This window comes from Pinus tabuliformis, chromosome 6 (genome assembly GCF_031772625.1).
Source record: "Pinus tabuliformis cultivar Carrire ecotype Pingquan chromosome 6, CPIR1, whole genome shotgun sequence".
NCBI classification, from domain to species: domain Eukaryota; kingdom Viridiplantae; phylum Streptophyta; class Pinopsida; order Pinales; family Pinaceae; genus Pinus; species Pinus tabuliformis.
The window spans coordinates 722,022,269-722,042,510 of NC_142292.1; the positions used below are offsets into that span (position 1 = coordinate 722,022,269).

At 38.4% G+C, this 20,242-nt stretch overlaps 1 protein-coding gene across 1 annotated transcript in view; it reads right to left on the reverse strand.

Moving 5' to 3' along the window:
- Positions 1–2,013: 2,013 nt before the first annotated feature.
- Positions 2,014–20,242, reverse strand: part of TPLATE (ARM repeat superfamily protein) — a 159,347-nt gene continuing 141,118 nt past the window's right edge. Inside the window, exons 4-7 of the mRNA XM_089421006.1 lie at positions 15,363–15,666; positions 14,551–14,673; positions 5,388–5,849; positions 2,014–2,786 (exon numbers count right to left, since the gene is read on the reverse strand). Of these exons, the coding sequence (XP_089277132.1) occupies positions 2,310–2,786; positions 5,388–5,849; positions 14,551–14,673; positions 15,363–15,666 (1,366 nt within the window). The 3' untranslated portion in view covers positions 2,014–2,309. The remainder of the gene's footprint in view (positions 2,787–5,387; positions 5,850–14,550; positions 14,674–15,362; positions 15,667–20,242) is intronic.

Consider the following 20,242-nt stretch of genomic DNA (forward strand, 5'->3'; position numbering starts at 1 on the left):
TATTCAGACCTATTTTCCTGTTGATTGCCGCATTTTGGTTCTTGGATTAGATTTTCTGGAGTTCAGAGCTCTTTGCTAAATATTTACTCGGGGTTTTTAGCCACAGCATGGTCTTCTAATAATATGCCTTGTGTTGGAGCTTTGTTTTGTTGTTGCACACTGAAGCACTTTGCTTCGGTTGTTTACTGTTTAGTGGTGCACTCTGTTTCTCCTACAAGCAATGATGAGAAAAACCACCAGGTCAGTGAAAGCACCATAGAACCATGGTGTTATAGGAGTCACAGGGGAAAATTTTAGGGATAGAAATTTATCTTGAAATTTAGAAACATTGACAAATCTTACCAGTTCCTAACATGCAAACTATAAAATGTTTGGCTATATTTTTGTAAAACTATTCAAATTTCTCATGGTTTCACATGGTCTTTTGTAAAATTTTGGTGATTTTTAAAATGTAAAATTTGGACAAATCATTTTTGGAAAATGTGGAAATTAGCTAATCTTTTTTTTTTTGGAAAAAAACATGGAAAATTAACCACCTGTGAATATAAACCCCTAAAATTTCTCTAGTACACACGAGGGTTCAATTTCTCAAAGAAGTAGTCAACACACTATTGCTGCGAAGTTGTTGACATGTAGTTGAGTCCATCAACACTTAATGGAGTCGAATGAAACTGCCAGACAGTCTCTTCTTCCACCGTGCCTGCAAACCTCAAGGCACAATTACAGTGCTGAAACAAATTAACACCCCAAACCTTTTTTCCTGTATGCAGAACTCTTCTCCTGATTTGAGACTATAATCTGTGTGCAATTAATTTTGCACAGCTGCTTTCCACTTGGTTTGTGACTTACTTGAAATTAATTTTGGACTGCCCCCACCAAAAAAATTACAAACAGCAAATAATCTTCCAACGGAAAAATCATTAAAAATTCTATTTTAGAACAGCGTAAAATCTTGCATCAGTAATCCTACCCACCTCCAAGCCAAACACTGATCCCAAAATAGGACTGGTGGTTTTTTCCATTTTATTCCTCGATAGGCTTGTTAGCAGTTTGTGGTTCATAACTCTATTCTGAAATGTTTTTCTTCTCTTTTATTATCCACCTCGTATGCATGCTTTTGAAAATGAAATGAGAAATAAGCAATAACTACGATGCTTGAATTCAATTTGAAATTCAATGTATGTTTGATACAAAGGCCAAAAATTACTGTACCAAGGCATTCAAATAATTGCATTACTTCATGTCACTGAATCTTCTGACTCACAGGAAGCATCTGGAACCTCTGAACATATAACTCAAATTTAATCCAGACTGCACTTGATGAGCATGGGACTCTCTTCAGCATGATATAGATCCTTCCCACCACTGGATGTACACCCTCAACAATCTGTAATCTGCTCCCTAATTGTACTAGAATTCCAGAACATTAATAGACAAGACATTTAGAATGTATTCCAGATTATGCTCAACTAGTAGGTGCCGATATATAATATTTCTTTAATATAAATGGTGTTGTATAATTAATGATTGAGAAATTAGACCCTATTGATTGTCAAGATGTTGGTGGTTATCAGAATAGCACAGAGACTTGTCAATCTTAAAAAGCTCATTCCTTAAGGCCTTGAAACTAAAATATAGTTTCCATTGTAATAGCATGGTTTGCTAGTTCAAGCTATAGATAAAGCAGATGTTCTAAGAATAAGAAAACAATATTATTTCAAAATTGTTATTTTCTTGTAGAGAGATCACTGTTAAAATAAGAGCATGGTTATAATCACATATTCTAAAGAAGTTTGTTTATCTTCAGATAAAGGTGAACTCTTACCAACCCAAGGATTTGGCTGGAGGTCCCTTGATCATAAACAAAGAATGGATATATGATATTTCATTGGCTATGCCAATTTAAAGATCACAGAACAGAATGGCAATTATTTTTTAGACCTGTCAAACAGCTGAAACTTTATTACAAAGACTCAGATTTAGCAAAGAATGTTTCCAGTGAAGAACCATAGATGCATCTTACAAATAAATAAATAAATCTTCACAGCCAAAATAGTGCCAAATATGGTCTACACTGGTTAAGAAAACCTTATACAAGGGGACATTTCAACTTCTTTAACAAACACTGATTGTTTTACTAACTACAATCTACACTGCATTAAAACATCAGCAGTAGTCAGCAACTCCTAAAGGGCAACAAGGTGAGTGCTTGTCTACAAATACATTATATTCCTCAATAATGAATAACAATCAACCTCCCTCTATACACAAACATAGACAACTATATTTCACAGGAAATGGCTACAACGTCAATTGACTTTGGTCGTTTGTTCAGTGCGGAACATCTGCCACTCCTGCAGTATTGCAACCTGCAATGCACGATGCTCGGCCTCCTCTGCAGTTAATGTTGTTAGAGTTGAGGGTTTCTTGGGTTTCTCTTCAGGAATCAGATTGTTATCCTCTTCTTCTTTGGGAGGTTGCGGGGGTGGCTGGGCTGCTTTTAGAATAGCTATTTGCTCCATTGACCGCCTCAATCTCTCCAAAGCTGCTGCTTTTACTTCCTCTTCTGGCATGTATTCTACTCCTTCATCTGTGAAATCATCTAACCACCCTTGCAAATCAGCACTTATCTCATTCAAGATAGAAGCATCTGATGCTCGAAGGACAAACTTGCACATCATTGTAGTAGTCTCATCTCCAAGATCAACATTCCTGCTTACTTCACTGGCACCAAAAATCATCATGCCCAAGAAACCTCCATAGCAAGTCCTTGCAGAATAACACAGCTGTGCAGTGCATCACAACATACAATATTTTAGAAGACATGAGAGAATTATAACTGATTAATACAAAAGCCTAAAGACATACACAGAAAGAAACCAAACAAAACAAAAATTAAAATTCTACCATTATTAGCACATCTAGAAATTAAGTAGCATAAGAACATTACATTGAAGTGAAGAATTATTTTCCTTATGCTTGTAATTTACCTATGCATATTTAGGACAAGCTTCAACAAGGAATGTATCCTTTAATCTCACACCCTCCAACAAAATTATACCATTACTAATGCCTCAAGAAAATGAGTAGCATAAGGGCATTGCATCAGACTATTGAAATCTATGCGTATTTCAAGCCATAGTTTTAAAAACCGGCTGGCTTGACCGGTTAGCAGTCAAACAGGCCAGTCAGCTAAGCCCAGGCATCAAACTGGCCAATAAACCTGGTTCAGTGACCAGTTGGTACCAAACCAGTCTGAACCAGTCAGTTCTGCCAAAAACCGGTCTGCGTCATTAAGTGCACAAGTATGGAGGACAGGGACCCACATGTTTCTAGGTGGTTTCTAAGGGAATCATGGGCAGTTTCCCTCCAAAATCTGTGCCCCGCACCGCCTGCCCCCTCCCCTCCTCCCCCCAAACTTATAAAGCCAGCCTTGCGCTCCTATTTGCCTCATACTTCTCATTTCAAGTTTTTTTGAGCATATGAGAGCTTGGAGAGTTCTGCAACAGCACTTGGTTTTGCAACAATAGCAGCAAGTTTGAGGTTCTTTGTCATCTTGGAGCTATCTACTGGACTTGGCATCTTTAGGAGGAGGCTTTGGCAGCTGGTTTTCATTCCAGGTATGATTTATCTTTAGAAATTCCAGATTTGATTGTTGTCCCTGTTTTAAAAAATTTCTCCCTTTTCAAGTAAAAAGCAGCCCCTCTTTGTAGGTTGAATCTGGTTTTTTTGTTTTCAAATTTATCATAGGTATTGCATTTTACTTAGTTGAATTTTTTGTTCTATTTGCAGATCTCTTTCCCTTCAACTCTGATATTTCATCATCCACCATGGCCCCCAAAAGCCAAAGATGTTGCACAGGTTCACTGTGATGTCGTTGATGGCAAAATGTTTTGCAAATATTGCTAGTGCCCAATGAAAGGGGGGTGGCCATCAATAGGTTGAAACAACTTGGCTGGTATAAGAGGCCAAGTAACCCCATGTGATGCACCATATGAAGTGATAGGGTATATTAGGGTAGAATACCTTGAAAAGTTTGAAAGGTTTGAGGCGAAGACTAGGGAAAAGGTTATAAGCAGAAGTTTGACGAGTGATCATGTTGATCAGGGTCTTGTAGCAGACCAGTGGCCTAATAACTTGAGTTGTAGCAATTGTTTTTGGACTCTAGAGGCCATTTAGAGCCTCATTGATTATGTACTTTGTTGATGACATGTATTGCACTCAGTGTATGCACCCTTACATGGTATATAGATGAGCAAACTTTGTATATTTTGTTTCTAATCATTTGGAATCATGGTTTGAAATTTTAAAAATAATTTTTTTCAATAAAACTAATTATTTTATGTATGTTTTCAATTCTAGTTCATTGAATCTGGTTTGATCCAGTTTTATCCAGTTCTGGTTCAAATCTCAGTTTGGTGTCCCGGTCCAAAACATGGTTCCAGTTTTTATTACTATGGTTCGAACAAAGTTCCCTGAGAAAGACTGAATAATTATTCTCCTAATGCTTGGAATGTCCAAATGTTTCGTTAGAACTTAGAACAAGGTTCCACAAGAAAGGGATCTTTTAATTGTTACGTCTTCTTCATTTTCTCAAATTTTGTGATTGGATTCAATTTGAGAGTGCAAATAATTTTGACATGGTTACCCTATATGCACTGTCAAATTATATCATCTTATTAGTAATATTATCTCATATTTATATTGTCAATTTGACATAATATTGGAGCAGGAATTTGATATGGGGCACTCAAATTGCCCCATATCTACCAAAATATGACAGACAAATATTCTCAGAAATTGCAAATTTGCATTGTTCAAATTGTAATTTCAAGCATCTGGGTAGATTTGAAGATGTGGAATTACTGTAGGATTACAGTTTACAAATGCTAAGATTGAAGATTTGAAATGATCTGAGTTTCTCAACCAGATTTTGACTGGATCCCAGTGAGAAATTCTACCAGAATGAAAGGCAATATATAATGGCCATTTATCCCACATTATTGGAAATCACTGTTTGCTCCTTCAAATAGTACCTGTTTCCAGCCGACAAACAATATAGTTCCAACCACAGGCCCATGGAGAAGAGAGAAGGTATAGTGGATATGCTTAACTATTCACTAAAATGCTGAAGCAGACTGCTTTTAAACAGAATCCTTTTTACAGCCCATTTTTAAATAGGGGTTTTAGGAGCTGATAACAAAAAGTAAAAGAAGGCACTACTGAAATGCACTCAGGGATATCCATAAATAAATTATTATTCCAGACAATCACAAATAAAGCTTAGCACCTAGAATATGTGGAAAGTTGAATCTGGACAAGCTCAGGGAAATAAAGATCTAATCGAGTTATTTGAAACTTAGTCTAACATAGAAAATATAACTTACTTGAAATCCTGCCACGGTACGAAGAATATGAGAGCACACTTGATGAAAAGGTTTTGATGGAAGGGACTTTAAACCACTGAGAAATGGTGGGGCTTCACTCTCAAGAGCAGCAGTTGCCTTGAAACCACTGCCTTCATAGGTATAGGCACCTGTGAACTCCAGTACTGCAGGAAGGCTCGGCCATATGCGAAAATACTCAACAGGTGAGCATTTGTGTGGCAAAAGCAGTTCAGTAAGTGGTATTTTATAAGGTTGGCACCTTAAAACTACAGGTTCCCCGAATTCTGGTTTTGATGTCCTCCTGTGTCTCACTGTATGTGCAGAATCCTCCTCTAAAAATTCTCCATCATCAACATCTCCAGCAACTGCCATTCCATAGAAAGGATAATAGAGAACCTGCACCCAAAGTGCACATCGCTCAAACCCAGATACTCCTACAGTTACACTGGTAAGTGCTGGCTCCTGCAACAAAAATTCCACACTTAGATGTTTTTTGAGTTAGCATCTAAGAATAGTGCATCTAATGAAAGAAATTGCCACCATAACAGCCACTGCATAATAATTAGTCTAGGAGAGCATATTGAAAACAACAATCAAAAGTTCACATCATAATTGACCGAAAACATTTTTCACAGAAAACCTGCATACTTAAATTGACACCATAATAGAAACTAACGCTAAACTTCTGTATAAGAGCATATTAACAAAACACAAGCAGGTATTAGGCACACAATTAGAACTGTGTAACAATCCACTAGCCCCTTCAAAAAGAAATTAATATGTCACAAACTAACACTGTTCAATCACGAAGTAGGTGGAGTTGTACTTCAAAAAGATTTCTTTTATACTTTTTATTAAGGCCATTTAGCCTTCTGAATTTCTACCAATTGAATAGAGCATTGGCTGTCAGATAATACCATACTTCTATAAGACTAAAAGATACCAGGGTTCTACAAATCTAACAGTGTGTCTATAAGGGTGAGAGCATAGCAGCAGGTGCATATACATATTTAAAAACTCATCGTAAAAAGGATGAAACAAATTATCAAGTGAAAAAAATGAAACAAGTTTGACCCTACATCAAGCTCTTCAACGGCTTTGGATGGGATATTGCATGAATAATGTGAGCATCACAATGGCCCCAAAAGCCAAAGATGATGCATGGGTTCGTTGTGATGTTGAAGGCAAAATGTTATGCAAATATTGCAGGCACTCAATGAAGGGGGGGTGGGGGCATTTGGTATTCTTAGGATGAAACAACATTGGGCTGATATAAGAAGCCAAGTATATCCATGCGAGGCACCAAATGAAGTGATAGGGGCTATTAAGGCAAAAAACATTGCAAAGTTTCAGAACTTTGAGAAGGCAGAAGCTTTTGGATGAGATGATTAGGACAATGGGGGCGCAAAACATTGTCTAGGTCATCACAGATAATACCTCAAACTATGTTCTTGCTAAAAAGATCCTAGAGTCCAAATATAGGACCATATTTTGGACCCCATGTGTTGCACATTGCATACACCTCATGCTTGAGGATGTAGTCAAAGTAGAGTCGGTAAAGAACATTGTAGAGCATGCCAAGTGTATCACAAAATACATCTACAACCACTCATGAGTATTAAGCCTAATGAGGAAAAACGCAGAAGAAAGGAGCTTGTTAGGCCCACCATCACGAGATTTGCAACTCACTTCTTCACATTGCAATCTCTCAATTCCCAACAACAAAACTTGCAAAAAAAGTTTTCCAGTGATGATTGGAATTAATCTCAGTGGAAAAGACACCAAAAACAAAGTTTTTGACAGCAATTTTTAGAAAAAAGCAGCAAAGCTTGTAAAAATTGGCAAACCCCTTGTTAAGGTGTTGTTGTTGGTGAATGGGGAAAAGTTGGCTATGGGCTACATCTATGAGTGTTAATTTTAGTTTAACAATGGTATGTTCTATGGTTAGCACAATTACTTCAATGTTCATTTAGCAACCCAATGACAATTTCCAATTTAGTCTTCAAATAGCAATCACATTGACAATAATTGTAGATAGAACATGAACAATAAAATGCAGAAGACAAGCCAAGAGAAAAGAACACCAGATTTGGCAGATGCCAAGGAAAAGCCCCAATGTGTGGAAAACCCTTTGATGATTTTTTCTTATTATTATATCAAATGTTCAGCACAGAGAGAGTACAAAAAGTCAAAATTGACTTGCCAAATCAAAGTCAAAACAGCCCTGACAAATCTGCAATCAACTGCAGTCAAATTCCACCCTAACCAGAAAGTCAAAGATGGTCAACGCAGCAGCAAATCATCCTCTTTGGAGCTTGGTCAAAGGCAGTCAAACTCGGCCTTTAGCAATGGTTAAAGTCAGCCCAAAGCAGTCACAAGATCTGCAGTCAAACTTGGTCAACTTGAAGTCAACCCTGCAGTCAAACAGATATGCAGTCGATGCAGGTCAAACAGCCCAAAAAACCTCGATTTATGTGCCAATAAATACAGCCTGGTGAAACAGAGTCAAACCCTCCAAAATCACAGTCAAACTTAGTCAAACAATCATTGGTCAATGCTGGTCAAAGTTCAGTCAACTTCTGAAATTTTCGGCCCTGTACTTCTATCTGAAATTCATTCTCCTTGCCACATGTATGAGTGAGAAGATATGCCCAATAGCTGTACAAACCAATGAGAGGAGAGAGAAGAATGTGTGAGTGAATGAGGTGCTAAATGAGGTTGGAGGTCACTTCTATTTATACAAGTCGTTGAGGGTGAAGTGACATGTCTCTTGGGCTTCATAAGCCTACATGATGATGTTGCCGACCCTAACAATTTGCACATGTGTGGGCATAAATTCAAAAACACATTTCTGCTTGTCTGAATTTGATGATCTTTAGGTCAATTTTGGTCATCTCAAAAAGAGGAATTCAATGCAATCATCATCTCCATCAAATGAGCTGTCCAAAGTGGAATTTGGCCCTAGTTTCCAATTTTAACAATGAGGCTATGGATCAGGCAAAGGAGCAGATAGGGGCAGCCTACAAGGATAAGGTAGTTAAATATGGGCTTCTTTGGGATATCATTGATAATAGATGGAGCAATCAACTCAATCCTCCTATACATGCAGTTGGGTATTCCTTGAACCCATGGTACAATTATAAAGCTCAATTAGGAGAAGATCACATTGGGGAGGTCAAAGATGGGTCGTACGAGCGCTTGTAGCACATGGTCCCTGAAGAGTTCGAGCAATTGGAAATACATCGACAAATCAGTACCTTCACTAGGGCCACAGGTACATCTGACAAAAAGCTATCAAAGATTGCAAGAGATGTGGATCAACTAGGCAAGCAATTCCAAAATAAAATTTAAGTTCAATTGTTTAAACTTTAAAATTCACATTGTGCTACACATTTCCAAACTTACCGCCTAAAGTATTGAATGATGAACTAACTTTAGTCTTTGTCATTGCAACAGATTGGTGGGAGTCATTTGGCAGCCAATGTCCTCAATTGCAAAAGTTTGCAATTGAAGTTTTCAGCCAAACTTGCAATGCTTCTAGGTGTGAGCACAATTGGTTTGTTTTTTAACGGATTCACACAAAGAAGAGAAATCATTTGGAACAAAAGCAATTAAATGATCTCGTCTCCACACAATACAACCTTCGACTGCAATGTTGAACAAAAGACTTGATACAGATCCCATTGTGTTGGATGATATTGATCCAACTTCAGAATGGGTCGAGGAGTCTAAACCAATTGAGTTTGATGTTGATTTTGATATTGATACCATGGAGTTAGGGGTGTTGATCCCAATGCAGATTAAGTAGTACGGTTAGGAGTTGAAGGAAGCAAACCACCAAGCATGGCACATGGTGAGGGAAGCAGTGGTTATGGACTATGGAATTGGATTTGTCCCCCTGGCCCACTGTGTCCCGAATCGGGCGAATCGAACACGATTCGGTCGGATTCGTATCCTTCCGAACGTGTTCAATCAGGACACGATTGTGTCCCGATTCTAGGACATGAATCGTGATTTTTAGACCTCCGCGCGGCGTTAAAAAGTCGATTTGGCCATTCTAATTTCACAATTACCTCTCTTGTTTGTTGTGGATGTGTGAGAGCAAAGAGCAAAGGGTGTGGGAGCATTTTCAAGGAGATTCAAGCAACAAGTAAGTGCATTTTCTCTCTATTTCTTTTGCATTTTTATTACAACAATTTGCATGTGCATTTCTTTTACAAATTTGTGCATTTTTTGTTTATTTTTTACAGCCTTCATGGCTCAATCAAGGGCAGCAGGGAAGGGGCAAAGGAAGGGGAAGAATGTCCCCATTGGAGATGCCCCTCCTATCCCAATTTCATCAAGGTATGCTGCAAGTGTTCCCTCTATTGCAAGTGGGGTTGCAACAACAGCTTCACATGTTGAGGGAAGACATCCTCCTCAAGATAACAAATATCCCTTGTGTAAATATGTCACAAAAGAGAAAGGGTCAAGTAGTAAGGTGAAGGGATGAGACAATGCGAGTTGGAAATGCAGCTATTGCAACACTAATTTCACGAGCACATATTACCATGTGAAAGCTCATTTGTTGGATTTACCATGTTGTGGAATTGCAGCTTGTACAAAGGTGCCTTTACCAAAGAGGAAAGAAATGGAAAGAGAGACCAATGTTGGTAATAGGTATGGCAAATGTGCCTGCAAAATCTAAAAAAAAACAAGAATGATGACCACCTTCCATTCTTGAGGAAAAATAGCAACAAATTCCCATTTGAGAGTTCTGGTGGGGGACAATCAGCAAAAAAAAAGGCAATTTCACTTGGTCTAATGGACAAGATTTTTCAGAAAAAGAAACGGGAAGAGCTTGATCTCACCATTGTCTTTTTTTTTTCTATCAAAACTTCATATCTTTTAATGTTGCATGCTCACCTCTATTTATTGAGATGTGTCGAGCTCTAACTCAAGGGGCTCCATCAGGGTATGTGCCTCCTGGGTCAGAGAAGCTTAGAACCACATTGTTGACAAAGGCAAAAAAAGAGGTGGAAAAAATGCTTGAGACTATTAAATTAGCATGGCCAACATTTGGGGTTAGCATTGTTTCTGATGAATGGACAGAGCCAGTGCAACTTCATGGTGTCTTCCTTGAATGGTCCAGTTTTCTTGAAATCAATGGATGCACTTGGAAAATACAAGGATGCACAATATATGGGTGAGTTGTTTATAAAAGTTATTGAAGATGTAGGTGTTGATTCTTGTGTGCAAATCATTACAGATAATGCACATGTTTGCAAGGTTGTTGGCATGATAGTGGAAGCTAAATATCCACAAGTGTTTTAGACACCTTGAATTGTCCATTCATTGAACTTAGCACTTAAATCTATTGCTTCTGATGTTGGATTGGAAGCATTATTGAGGATGCACGACATATCCGCAACCTTGTACAAAATCATACAAATGCCCTCACTATCTACAAGTACACCAATCTATCATTGTTGAAGATTGCAGATACACGGTTTACTTCTTCATTCATCATGTTGAAGAGGTTGAGGGAGGTTGAGACCGCTCTTGGGGCCATGGTTATTTCAGAGTTTTGGTCTTTTTGGAGAGAGACAGATCAAGCAGCCTCTAAAGGAGTGAAGGACACGGTGTTAGATGATGTTTGGTGGGAGAGGGTAGATCTATTTATTCAGATCATGGACCCTATCATTTCTTTGCTTCGATTTGCAAATACAGACCAACCCATCCTAGGAGAGGTTTATGAGGGATGAGATTCCATGAGTTGAGTCTGTGAGGAGCAATATTTTATAAAGTGAGTGCCCCGAGTATGAGACATCACCAGAGGCCTTCTTCACTAGCATATAGGATATTCTTGTCAACAGATGAGACAAGAATTGCACACCTTTACATTGTTTGGCTCACTCATTGAACCCAAAATACTATAGCCATGAGTGGTTGAATGGTGGAACTTCCCGCAGATTCCCTCCTCACATGGATGGTGAAATCTGTTAAATTATGGTATGTTCTATGCTTAGATCAGTTTACTTCGATTTTTTCTTATTAGCCAACGTTTACCAATCACATAAACATAAAGTAAAGTGCAGATATAACATTAAACGATCAACAAAAAACAAGCCAAGACAAAAGACACAAGATCTGGCAGCTAGCCAGGGACAAACCCCAATTCGAGGAAACCCTTTGATCAATTCTTCTTTAATCTTCAATAGTTCAGCAAAGAGAAATAGCACAATTCAGAATTCTGTAATTTTATAACAGCAGCAGCAAACCCTAAATCAACAAAGTCAAACTCGGTCAAAATAGCCCCGGATTGACTTCTAGTCAACTTGAATAACTTGGTCTTCAACAGCCCAAAACAGTCCACAATAATCAGTCAAAACAGCAGTCAAAAGTTCAGCAATCTGTGGTCAGCCCTAACCAGTCAACGTTGGTCAACGCAACACCTAAAAAGTCAGCGCAGGTCTTCCCTTGGTCAACACTTTGTCAACGCTCCATAAAACAGCCCAGCATTTGGTCAACGCAACCCTAGAAAAGTCAACGCTGCCCTAAATGTTGCCCTAATTCAGTCAACGTTGCCCTAATTCATCCTTCTTCTTGCATGTGTGAGAGAAGCTGCCCTAATTCGTCCTTCTTGCTTGCCCAATAAGATGAGGAGAGAGAAGATGAGTTGAGATGAGATGAGTTGATAATGAATCAATCTCACTTGTACTTGTATGATTTGCTGGGCATGTGTGCCACACATTTAGCTGTTGGCCGAACTTGACAATTTGTCAAGTAAATACAAATAAATTCATATCTCCATAAATACTTGTCGGAATCGGATGATCTTTAGATCAATCCTACACCTCTCAACAAGAGGAATCTAGGGAAAATATCAACTGTCATAAATAAGGTGACCCACATGGAGTTTGGCCCTAGTTTCCAATTCTAACAAAATCTCACGGGGGAGGAAAGATGCATTCAAACGCATTTTTCAGGATAGAGCATCCCTTGATGAGGTGGAGGATGCCTTCGCAGAATTTTCCATTGTCACTGGTCGATTTGCAGGGTATGATCTGATTAGAGACAGGAGGGCTAATAAGCCCTATTCTTGGTGTGCAAATCATGAAGCAACAAGCCCTCCTCTACAGTAGTTAGCCATGAGGCTCCTCTCTCAGGTGACTTCATCCTCTTGTTGTGGGAGGAATTGGAGCACATATGGGAGTTTGTATAGTGTCAAGAAGAGCGGGCTTGAGTAGACCAGGGCAGAGACAATGGTGTATGTGCACACCAACCTTCGTCTTATTTGCAGGCAAACGGATGAGTTGTTGAAGGGAAAGACAAAGACGTGGGATGTCTTTCCTAATGATATGGGTCTAGACAGCAGTGTTGAGTTGCCATTGGCCAACTTGGATCTCAATGATCCAGTGCTAGAGCCTGTCACACTTGATGATGGTGATACTGTAGAGGGGTCACCCTCCATACCAATAGCAGAGATGACTTTGGATACAGGGGAGGACGATGCAGTAGAGGAGAGAAGTGGTGACCATGATGATGAGTACAGTGATGCTGATTTTGATGATGAGGATTGGTGACTCATGAGCTACCTACTGCCTTGAGGCTTGTAGACTTGTAGTTGTTTTGTATTTGTTATTTCTATTTGCCATTGGCATTGCACTACCTATGTAACACATTTTTATTTTGATGACTTAATGAGAAAACTACAACATCTTACTATCTTGTCTTTCTCCTATTGGATCATTGATGAATTGAATATGTATTATGATTTATCATTTATGTCACAATTATATTTGTATGCATAATGTTACTTTGTAAAACTTACATCTAGATGAAGATCTATGTTTGAATCAATGAATTTGTATCATGAATGAGAATTTGTGTAAGAAATATTTATTTTTTAATATATATATATATATATATATATATATCATGAATGAGAACTTGTGTAAGAAATATTTAATTTTTAATCTATATATATATATATATATATATAGATAAAACATATCCAAACGTGTCATGTTCTGGGGGGTCAACGTGTCTGTATCCGACACTCGAATCCCTGTGTCCTTCGTGTCCCGTGTCCCCGTGTCAAGTGACTTAGGTTATGGAGCTCAGCCAAATCATGCTTCTAGGTTTGCTAGGCCCAACGTTGCTGCTAGTACTGCTATTGAGATTGGAGAGGAGTCTGAGGAGTCCTCAAACACCGAGTCAGAGGATGTTTATGTAGCTCCCAGTGATGATCCCATGTCTAGTAGGGGTGATGAGTTTGATGAGTGATCATGTTGATCAGGTATTTGTAGACTTGTAGTAGGCCAGTGCACTAGTAGCTTGAGTTACAACATTGTTTTCAGATTCTAGAGGCCATTTAGAACCTCCTTGATTATGTATTTTGTTGATGATATTTATTGCATTTGGTGCCTATTTTATATATGCACTCTTACATGGTATATAAATGAGAAAACTTTGCATATTTTGTCTCTAATGGTTTGGAACAGTGGTTTGAAATCTTAAAAGTAGAATTTTTCCATTAAAAAGTAATTATTTAATGTATTTTCTTCAATTCTGGTTGTTGAATCCGGTTTTATCCGCTTCCAGTTCAAAACCAGTTCTGGCTTTTAAAACTATGCATTGACCTTTGTGGTCATTCAACAAGTTCACAATAACTCTGCTCTTTCTTTATTCATTTTCTCTTTCTTCTGCAAAAGGGAGAAGAGCAAGATTTATTGTTGTGAGTCGTGACAATATGGGACTGATTATCTTAGTCATTAGATACTATTTATTGAAAATTCCATTCAGTCTAGTTTGTGATACAGATCAACATATGCCACATTAGACCACCAGATATATAATATTTGATTATTTGCAAGGGTAGCCTTCATTTATAAGTACAGCTATCATGTTTGCTATTTTTTTCATCAAATGGTGGAGCTTGCTGTCATATACACCAGTAGTTAATGAGGTCGTCTTGCATCTACACTTCAGTATTTATGCATTTCAATTGAAGCAAAACCATGAGTGTATGTTTCTGAAGGAAATGAAGCAATTTAAATATAATATAAAAGCTCTTAAGGAATACAAAAGCTCTTAAGGATTTAAGATTTTAGAATAGAAGAACTAAATAAATAAATAAACACTGGGATGGAATTCTTAGTACTAAAACCTGGGTACAAACCTGAGAAACAAGATGATGCAACTGTCGAAAAGCTTGAGGTGATCCATCCATAAAATGCAGTGCTCCGGTTAACCCAACTCGTATATCTACTCTGTTCAGCTCTTGTTCTGTCAAATTAAGAACCTGCAATTGATGATGCATTAAAAAGGAGCTAACAGTTAGCTTACATTTATGACATGATCATCATCACGAAAGATAAAGAACCACGTTCATTTGAATAAGCTGTCATAATTGTAGACCGTCATCCATGCTTATACATTTCAGGAAACCTTGGAAGGATGAATAAAGAATGAATCAACCACTGGAGCATAAATTAATTCATCCTTCTGCACTGATCTTCAATTTAATCGCCTGAGGATACTTTGGAATAAACAAGTGGATGGAAATACTGTGACTGCATAAAGAAAAGTTTATGCTTATACAAAAGGCCATTAGTTGCATGAGTCCCAACTAACAAATAGGAACTATACTTATCCTAAAAGGGAGCACAGATTAGAACATCATATTCTAGACTCTAGATTTTTCAAAAGCCAACCTTGCTCATGACTTGAATTCACCGCAAAAAACAATCTAGTTGTCAAAAAGAGAGCAGCAGCTAAGAATTATATAGATGATTATCAGATTAATAACAAATGTTAGCAACTTATCAGAAAGGGAAGGATTTATCCACAATACAAAGAAATTATCCAAACATCAATAATGACACTTATCCATTTTATACTCATCAATATAACACAAGTGAAAGAGAAACATGCATGTTAAAAAGAGGGAAAAGAAAAATGCAGAGACTGCAGTCTAAGTCAGAGCCATACCTTCAAATGCAATGTAAGCCTCCCATCATTTGCATCTGTTAAATGGTAGGCTTCAACAAAGCATGGATCACTGCTTCCAGTTAGAGTGAATGCAGATGGCGGGGGCTTTACAAGAGTTGAATCAATTCCTTTTGTTAACAGAAGAGTCAATTCACTGGGCACTGGCCTCCAAAGCTCTTGAATGGCTGTACGGACTAAACCTTCCAGCTTCCTATCTTGTGCTGTGGATGTTTCAGAATATTGAACTGTAAGTTTGTGATGGCTGAAAGGATAGTCTCCTCTGGCTGCAGGAGCCCCTGCCCATCTATATATAAAGTACAGATTTGTCAATTACATGCACATAATCCTAGTATCTACAGAGAATCTTATCTTCATTGTTGACTGATAATGAGGAAACTCAGTCAGCAATCAATGCTATTTAATAGTCTAATGAACTATTTTGGCCAAGACTTCTATAAATGTATAATTCACAAAGTTTCTGGGATAAGCTTCAAATTATGGCTGGAACAACCCCCAAATTTCTGGGGAAGCATCAGGGATGGGGCATAGTGGATGCCCCTCCAAACATTTATATATACGTGTCAATCACAAATAGCAATTAGGCATTCAAATTTAAAGAAAAAATCACTAGAAGCTTTTGAAAAAGTGAAGAACGAATGAAAAGAGAAGCAAGTGAAAACATTATTAAGAATGAGCTGTAAACTGAAATAATACATGAAACCCGGAAAATACTCTTCTTCACAGTCTGCACTATGTCCAAACTAGTTCATCCTGAATGAACTTAATTTTCCACTCCTGTATTTAAAATTATTCTCTGCGTTGTATGTAGTTCTATCATTCTATGTTCCAATTTTACTCTTTGGTATAGTAGATTAGTTTTCTTCTGTTAAAGCTTTTGATCTCTGCAAAACCTCTTCTCATCGCCCACACTCATTGCCAATGGCACAACAAAATAGTCAAAACCAGTGTTATCAGAACTGGACCAGAACCAGTGGAACCAGCCGATCCGACCGGTTTGGAGGTAAAACTGGTCCAACAGCTTGCCCCAAACCAAGAAAGGCCAGTTAGGTGCTAAACCAGCTTTTTTTCACTGAACTGGCTGGTTCCATACAACATCGTACGACACGACTAAATACCCACAGAACTCTTCTTTTTTGTAATGTCCTCAACAAATTAATGACCAAGGGACTTAGTAGCCTATTTGTCCCCATAGGCTATACTCCATTAAATAGGGGATAAAAACCCAAAACTTACATTGTTGGGCGAGTTTTGGGTAAGTTGGGCAAAAAAACCTAAAGTTGGGCTTTGAGTGTGACACGCTCAACCACTTAAGGAAGTGAGACCAGTGTTGCACAAAGCGCGAGCGGGATTTAATCGGCGCCGGGAAAAAAGCGGAAAAAATCGTTAAAAGCGGGAAAAAAGCGTTTGGCACAAAAATATTCATTTTTTTTCATTTTTTTTCAATTTTTTTAATATCTAAACCATCTACAACACAAAATAAATACATTGACACATAAATATGATAAAAAAACTAATATATAAGATGTTTAATATCATTTCTAGCGCTAAAATCACACATAACATTGAATCATGTCCTGAATAGTAAGTCCTGAGTCCCAACTCAGCCTCAAAATATCAACAAAAAATATGATAATGTATCTCATCATGTCATAATGTCATATACAATAAAATGAAAGTCTAATCCTATTGATTTCCTCTGCCCCTCTTGCGAGAAAATGGCACAACTTTCTCTTTCCCTCTAGATGTAGAAGCTGGTGCCTGTGCTGGTGGAAATGGCAGTGGAGTCTGACGTGCTCTAGAAGCTGAAGAACTAGTAGTAGCAGCTACAGGAGGCTGAGGTGGACGGAGACCACGTCCTCTACTGGTGGTAGTGGTAGCCCGGGTAGGCGGTGTCACCTCCTCCTCCTGCTCCTCCTCCACCTGCTCCTCCTCTTGCTCCTGCTCCTGCTCCTGCTCCTCCTCCTCCTCCCCCTCCTCCTCCCCCTCATCCTGCACTAACCAATCCTCAGTGGCATCCATGAGAGGCCTCTCGGTCTCAACCCTCCATTCAGCAGTGGTGTCAATCCCATCCAATGAGATGGCTTCCGTATCAGGTGTCTTCTCTAGTTGTCTCACCCACAATCGAAGATTGTAGTAGACATAGACCATGTCATTAAGTCTATGGGACTCCAACCTGTACAAAGTTCATGAAATAATAATTAATAATTAATATTATAAAAAAAATATTGTTTAAAACTTTAATGAATTCAAAAATTTATTTGGAAATTTGCAATATTTTAAATGTTTAAGTGTTAACCTATTGCGCTTCTTGTTGTGTATTTTTTCAAATACACTCCAATTGCGCTCACATCCCGAGGAGCTGCATGTTTGGCTGAGGATGTGTACGGCAAGCTTTTGCAAAAGGGGTACTCTGACACCATACATCTTCCACCATGCGTCTACAACAAAATTACAAATAAAATTTTAAATAAACATAAGAAAAAAATGGAATTTGAAGAGACAATGAAATTTGAAACAAAGTTACAAAGTACAAACTAAAAAATACCTGGCATTTTAATCGTCCTATCAATGACAGCCATCTCAAAGCCAAATGTGCCACCTGACAACTTATATTGCTCAATTTGTCTAGAGATCTCCATACGTTCTTCTGGAGTTCTCACCATCTTCTGGACACAGGTTAATAATCCTTCCACGACCTCAACATCAAAATTAAACCCACATGCATAAGAAAATGCAGGGTTCAGGAAAAGCCCAGCAGCATGAATGGGACGATGGAGTGTGTTGTTCCATCGCTCATCAATGACGTTCCATAGAAGGAGTTGTCTCTGGAACCCATCATCTCCCTTGTCATCATAGTAGGACCGAATGGCTTCTTTGGCCCTATCCATGGCTTCATACAAATAGCCCATTGCGGGCTTCTCACCATCAACCAACCGAAGAACCTTTACCAAAGGTTCTGTAACAGCGCACACCTCCTGCACTCCCGCCCAGAAGTCCTCCTGGTATGAAACTACTCTGCAGACGGCCTCTCCTTCTGGTTTGCGGCTCATTGACGAAGCACGCCACTCCTCTGAAAGAAACATTCTCTTCAAATCCCACATAGAATTCAAGAGGGATTGAAGAGATATGAAACTCGTCGCAAACCGTGTAATGGCGGGGCGCACCAACTCTTTGTTGTTGGTGCATTTTCTCATCAAGCTAAGCACAGATGTGTGGTTGTAAATAAATTTTGTGATGCTTTTTGATGAGTCAACAACCTCTTTGACAAAGGGAATTTTCCCTATGTCCTCTAACATCAAATCAATACAATGGGCAGCACAAGGTGTCCAAAATAAAGCAGGATGCCTGTCCATAAGCATTCTACCAGCAGCAACATAATTTGCAGCATTGTCCGTTATGACTTGGACAACATTTTCTGCACCCACCTCCAAAATAAACACATCCAGCAAATCACATAAAGTTTTTGCATCTTTGATTTGATGAGTTGCATCAACAGATTTGATAAACATAGTCCCCTTGGGACAACTAACCAAGAAGTTTATAAGGGTTCTCCCCTTTTGGTCAGTCCAACCATCTGACATAACAGTGCATCCTGTTTGTGCCCATGATGCCCTAAAATCCTCCAATCTTTGGGTGCAGTCACGCTTTTCATCTTGAAGAAGCCGGCCTCTGAAATCATGAAGAGAAGGGATTTTGTACCCCGGGCCAACACTGGCAATAGCATCAACAGTAGGTTGGAAAAATGGATTATTCCTTACAACGCTGAAAGGAATATCACTCCAGAGGAGAAATTTTGTCATCAACTTGTCAGCTTGTTCTTTTTCAGTTCTTTTTAGCATTGAACCAATAGTTGGTTGTGAACCAGGTGTGGTTCGAGGAACAAAATATGATGATGCAGCTACCGGATTGACTGACGCTGCAGTAGAACCAGTGCCACTTGGCCCACTTCCTTCAGCTGACCTTTTTAGTTGCCTTTTGAGTTCTTCTTTGGCCTCTCTAGTGTGCTCTAATTCTCCCAATGCTCTCATGGCTTTTTGGATAATTTCAGCATTTGTATTTAGACAGGGCCCCACATCATGTCCAGGGATTTGTGCAAGGTGGAACTTCAACCTGTACACCCCCCCGAATATTTCCTTTCCACACAACTTGCAATACAAGTTTTGTCTATCATTCGGAGTTTTAGGGTCACCATATTCCCAGAAAGGATCCAATTTCCTTGGCATGTTTGTTTTTGAATTTGCAAACCTATGGAAAAATAAGGATTAGGAAATAGGAATTTAGGATTACAAAATACAAATTACAATTTAGCATTTACAAAATTACAAGTTAATTATTTCCAAAATCCCAATTTCTAAACCCAAGTTACCCAACCAAATGCCAAAAAACAATGAAAATTCAAAAAAAATAAACAATGTTTAAAAAAAATGAGAAAATAAAAATAAAAAATTGGTTCTCATAGTCATAACAAATTACCCATCCCAAATCAATGAAAAATTTCAAAAAATTCTTTAAAAACAATGAAAAACAAAGTTTTTATAGAAGCAAAACAAAAAAAAATTAATCTACATACCTTTTTTATGGACAAATTGGTGATCTTGTCTTGGATTCCTCCTAAAAACGCTTGGATTCGCTCCCAAATCCGACGGAAACCCTTCAGCTCCTCTCCCTCACCTCTTCTCCTCCTCCTCCGCGCGGCGACAGCACAATGAACTAAAAAAAAATCGAATTTGCCATATAAAAGCCCACTGCCCGCGCCCTCAACGATTTTTAATGAAAAAATCGCGATTTCTTGGAAAAAATCGCGATAAAAAAATTTGGCGATTTTTTGGTGTAAAAATCGCGATAAAATCGGGTGGACG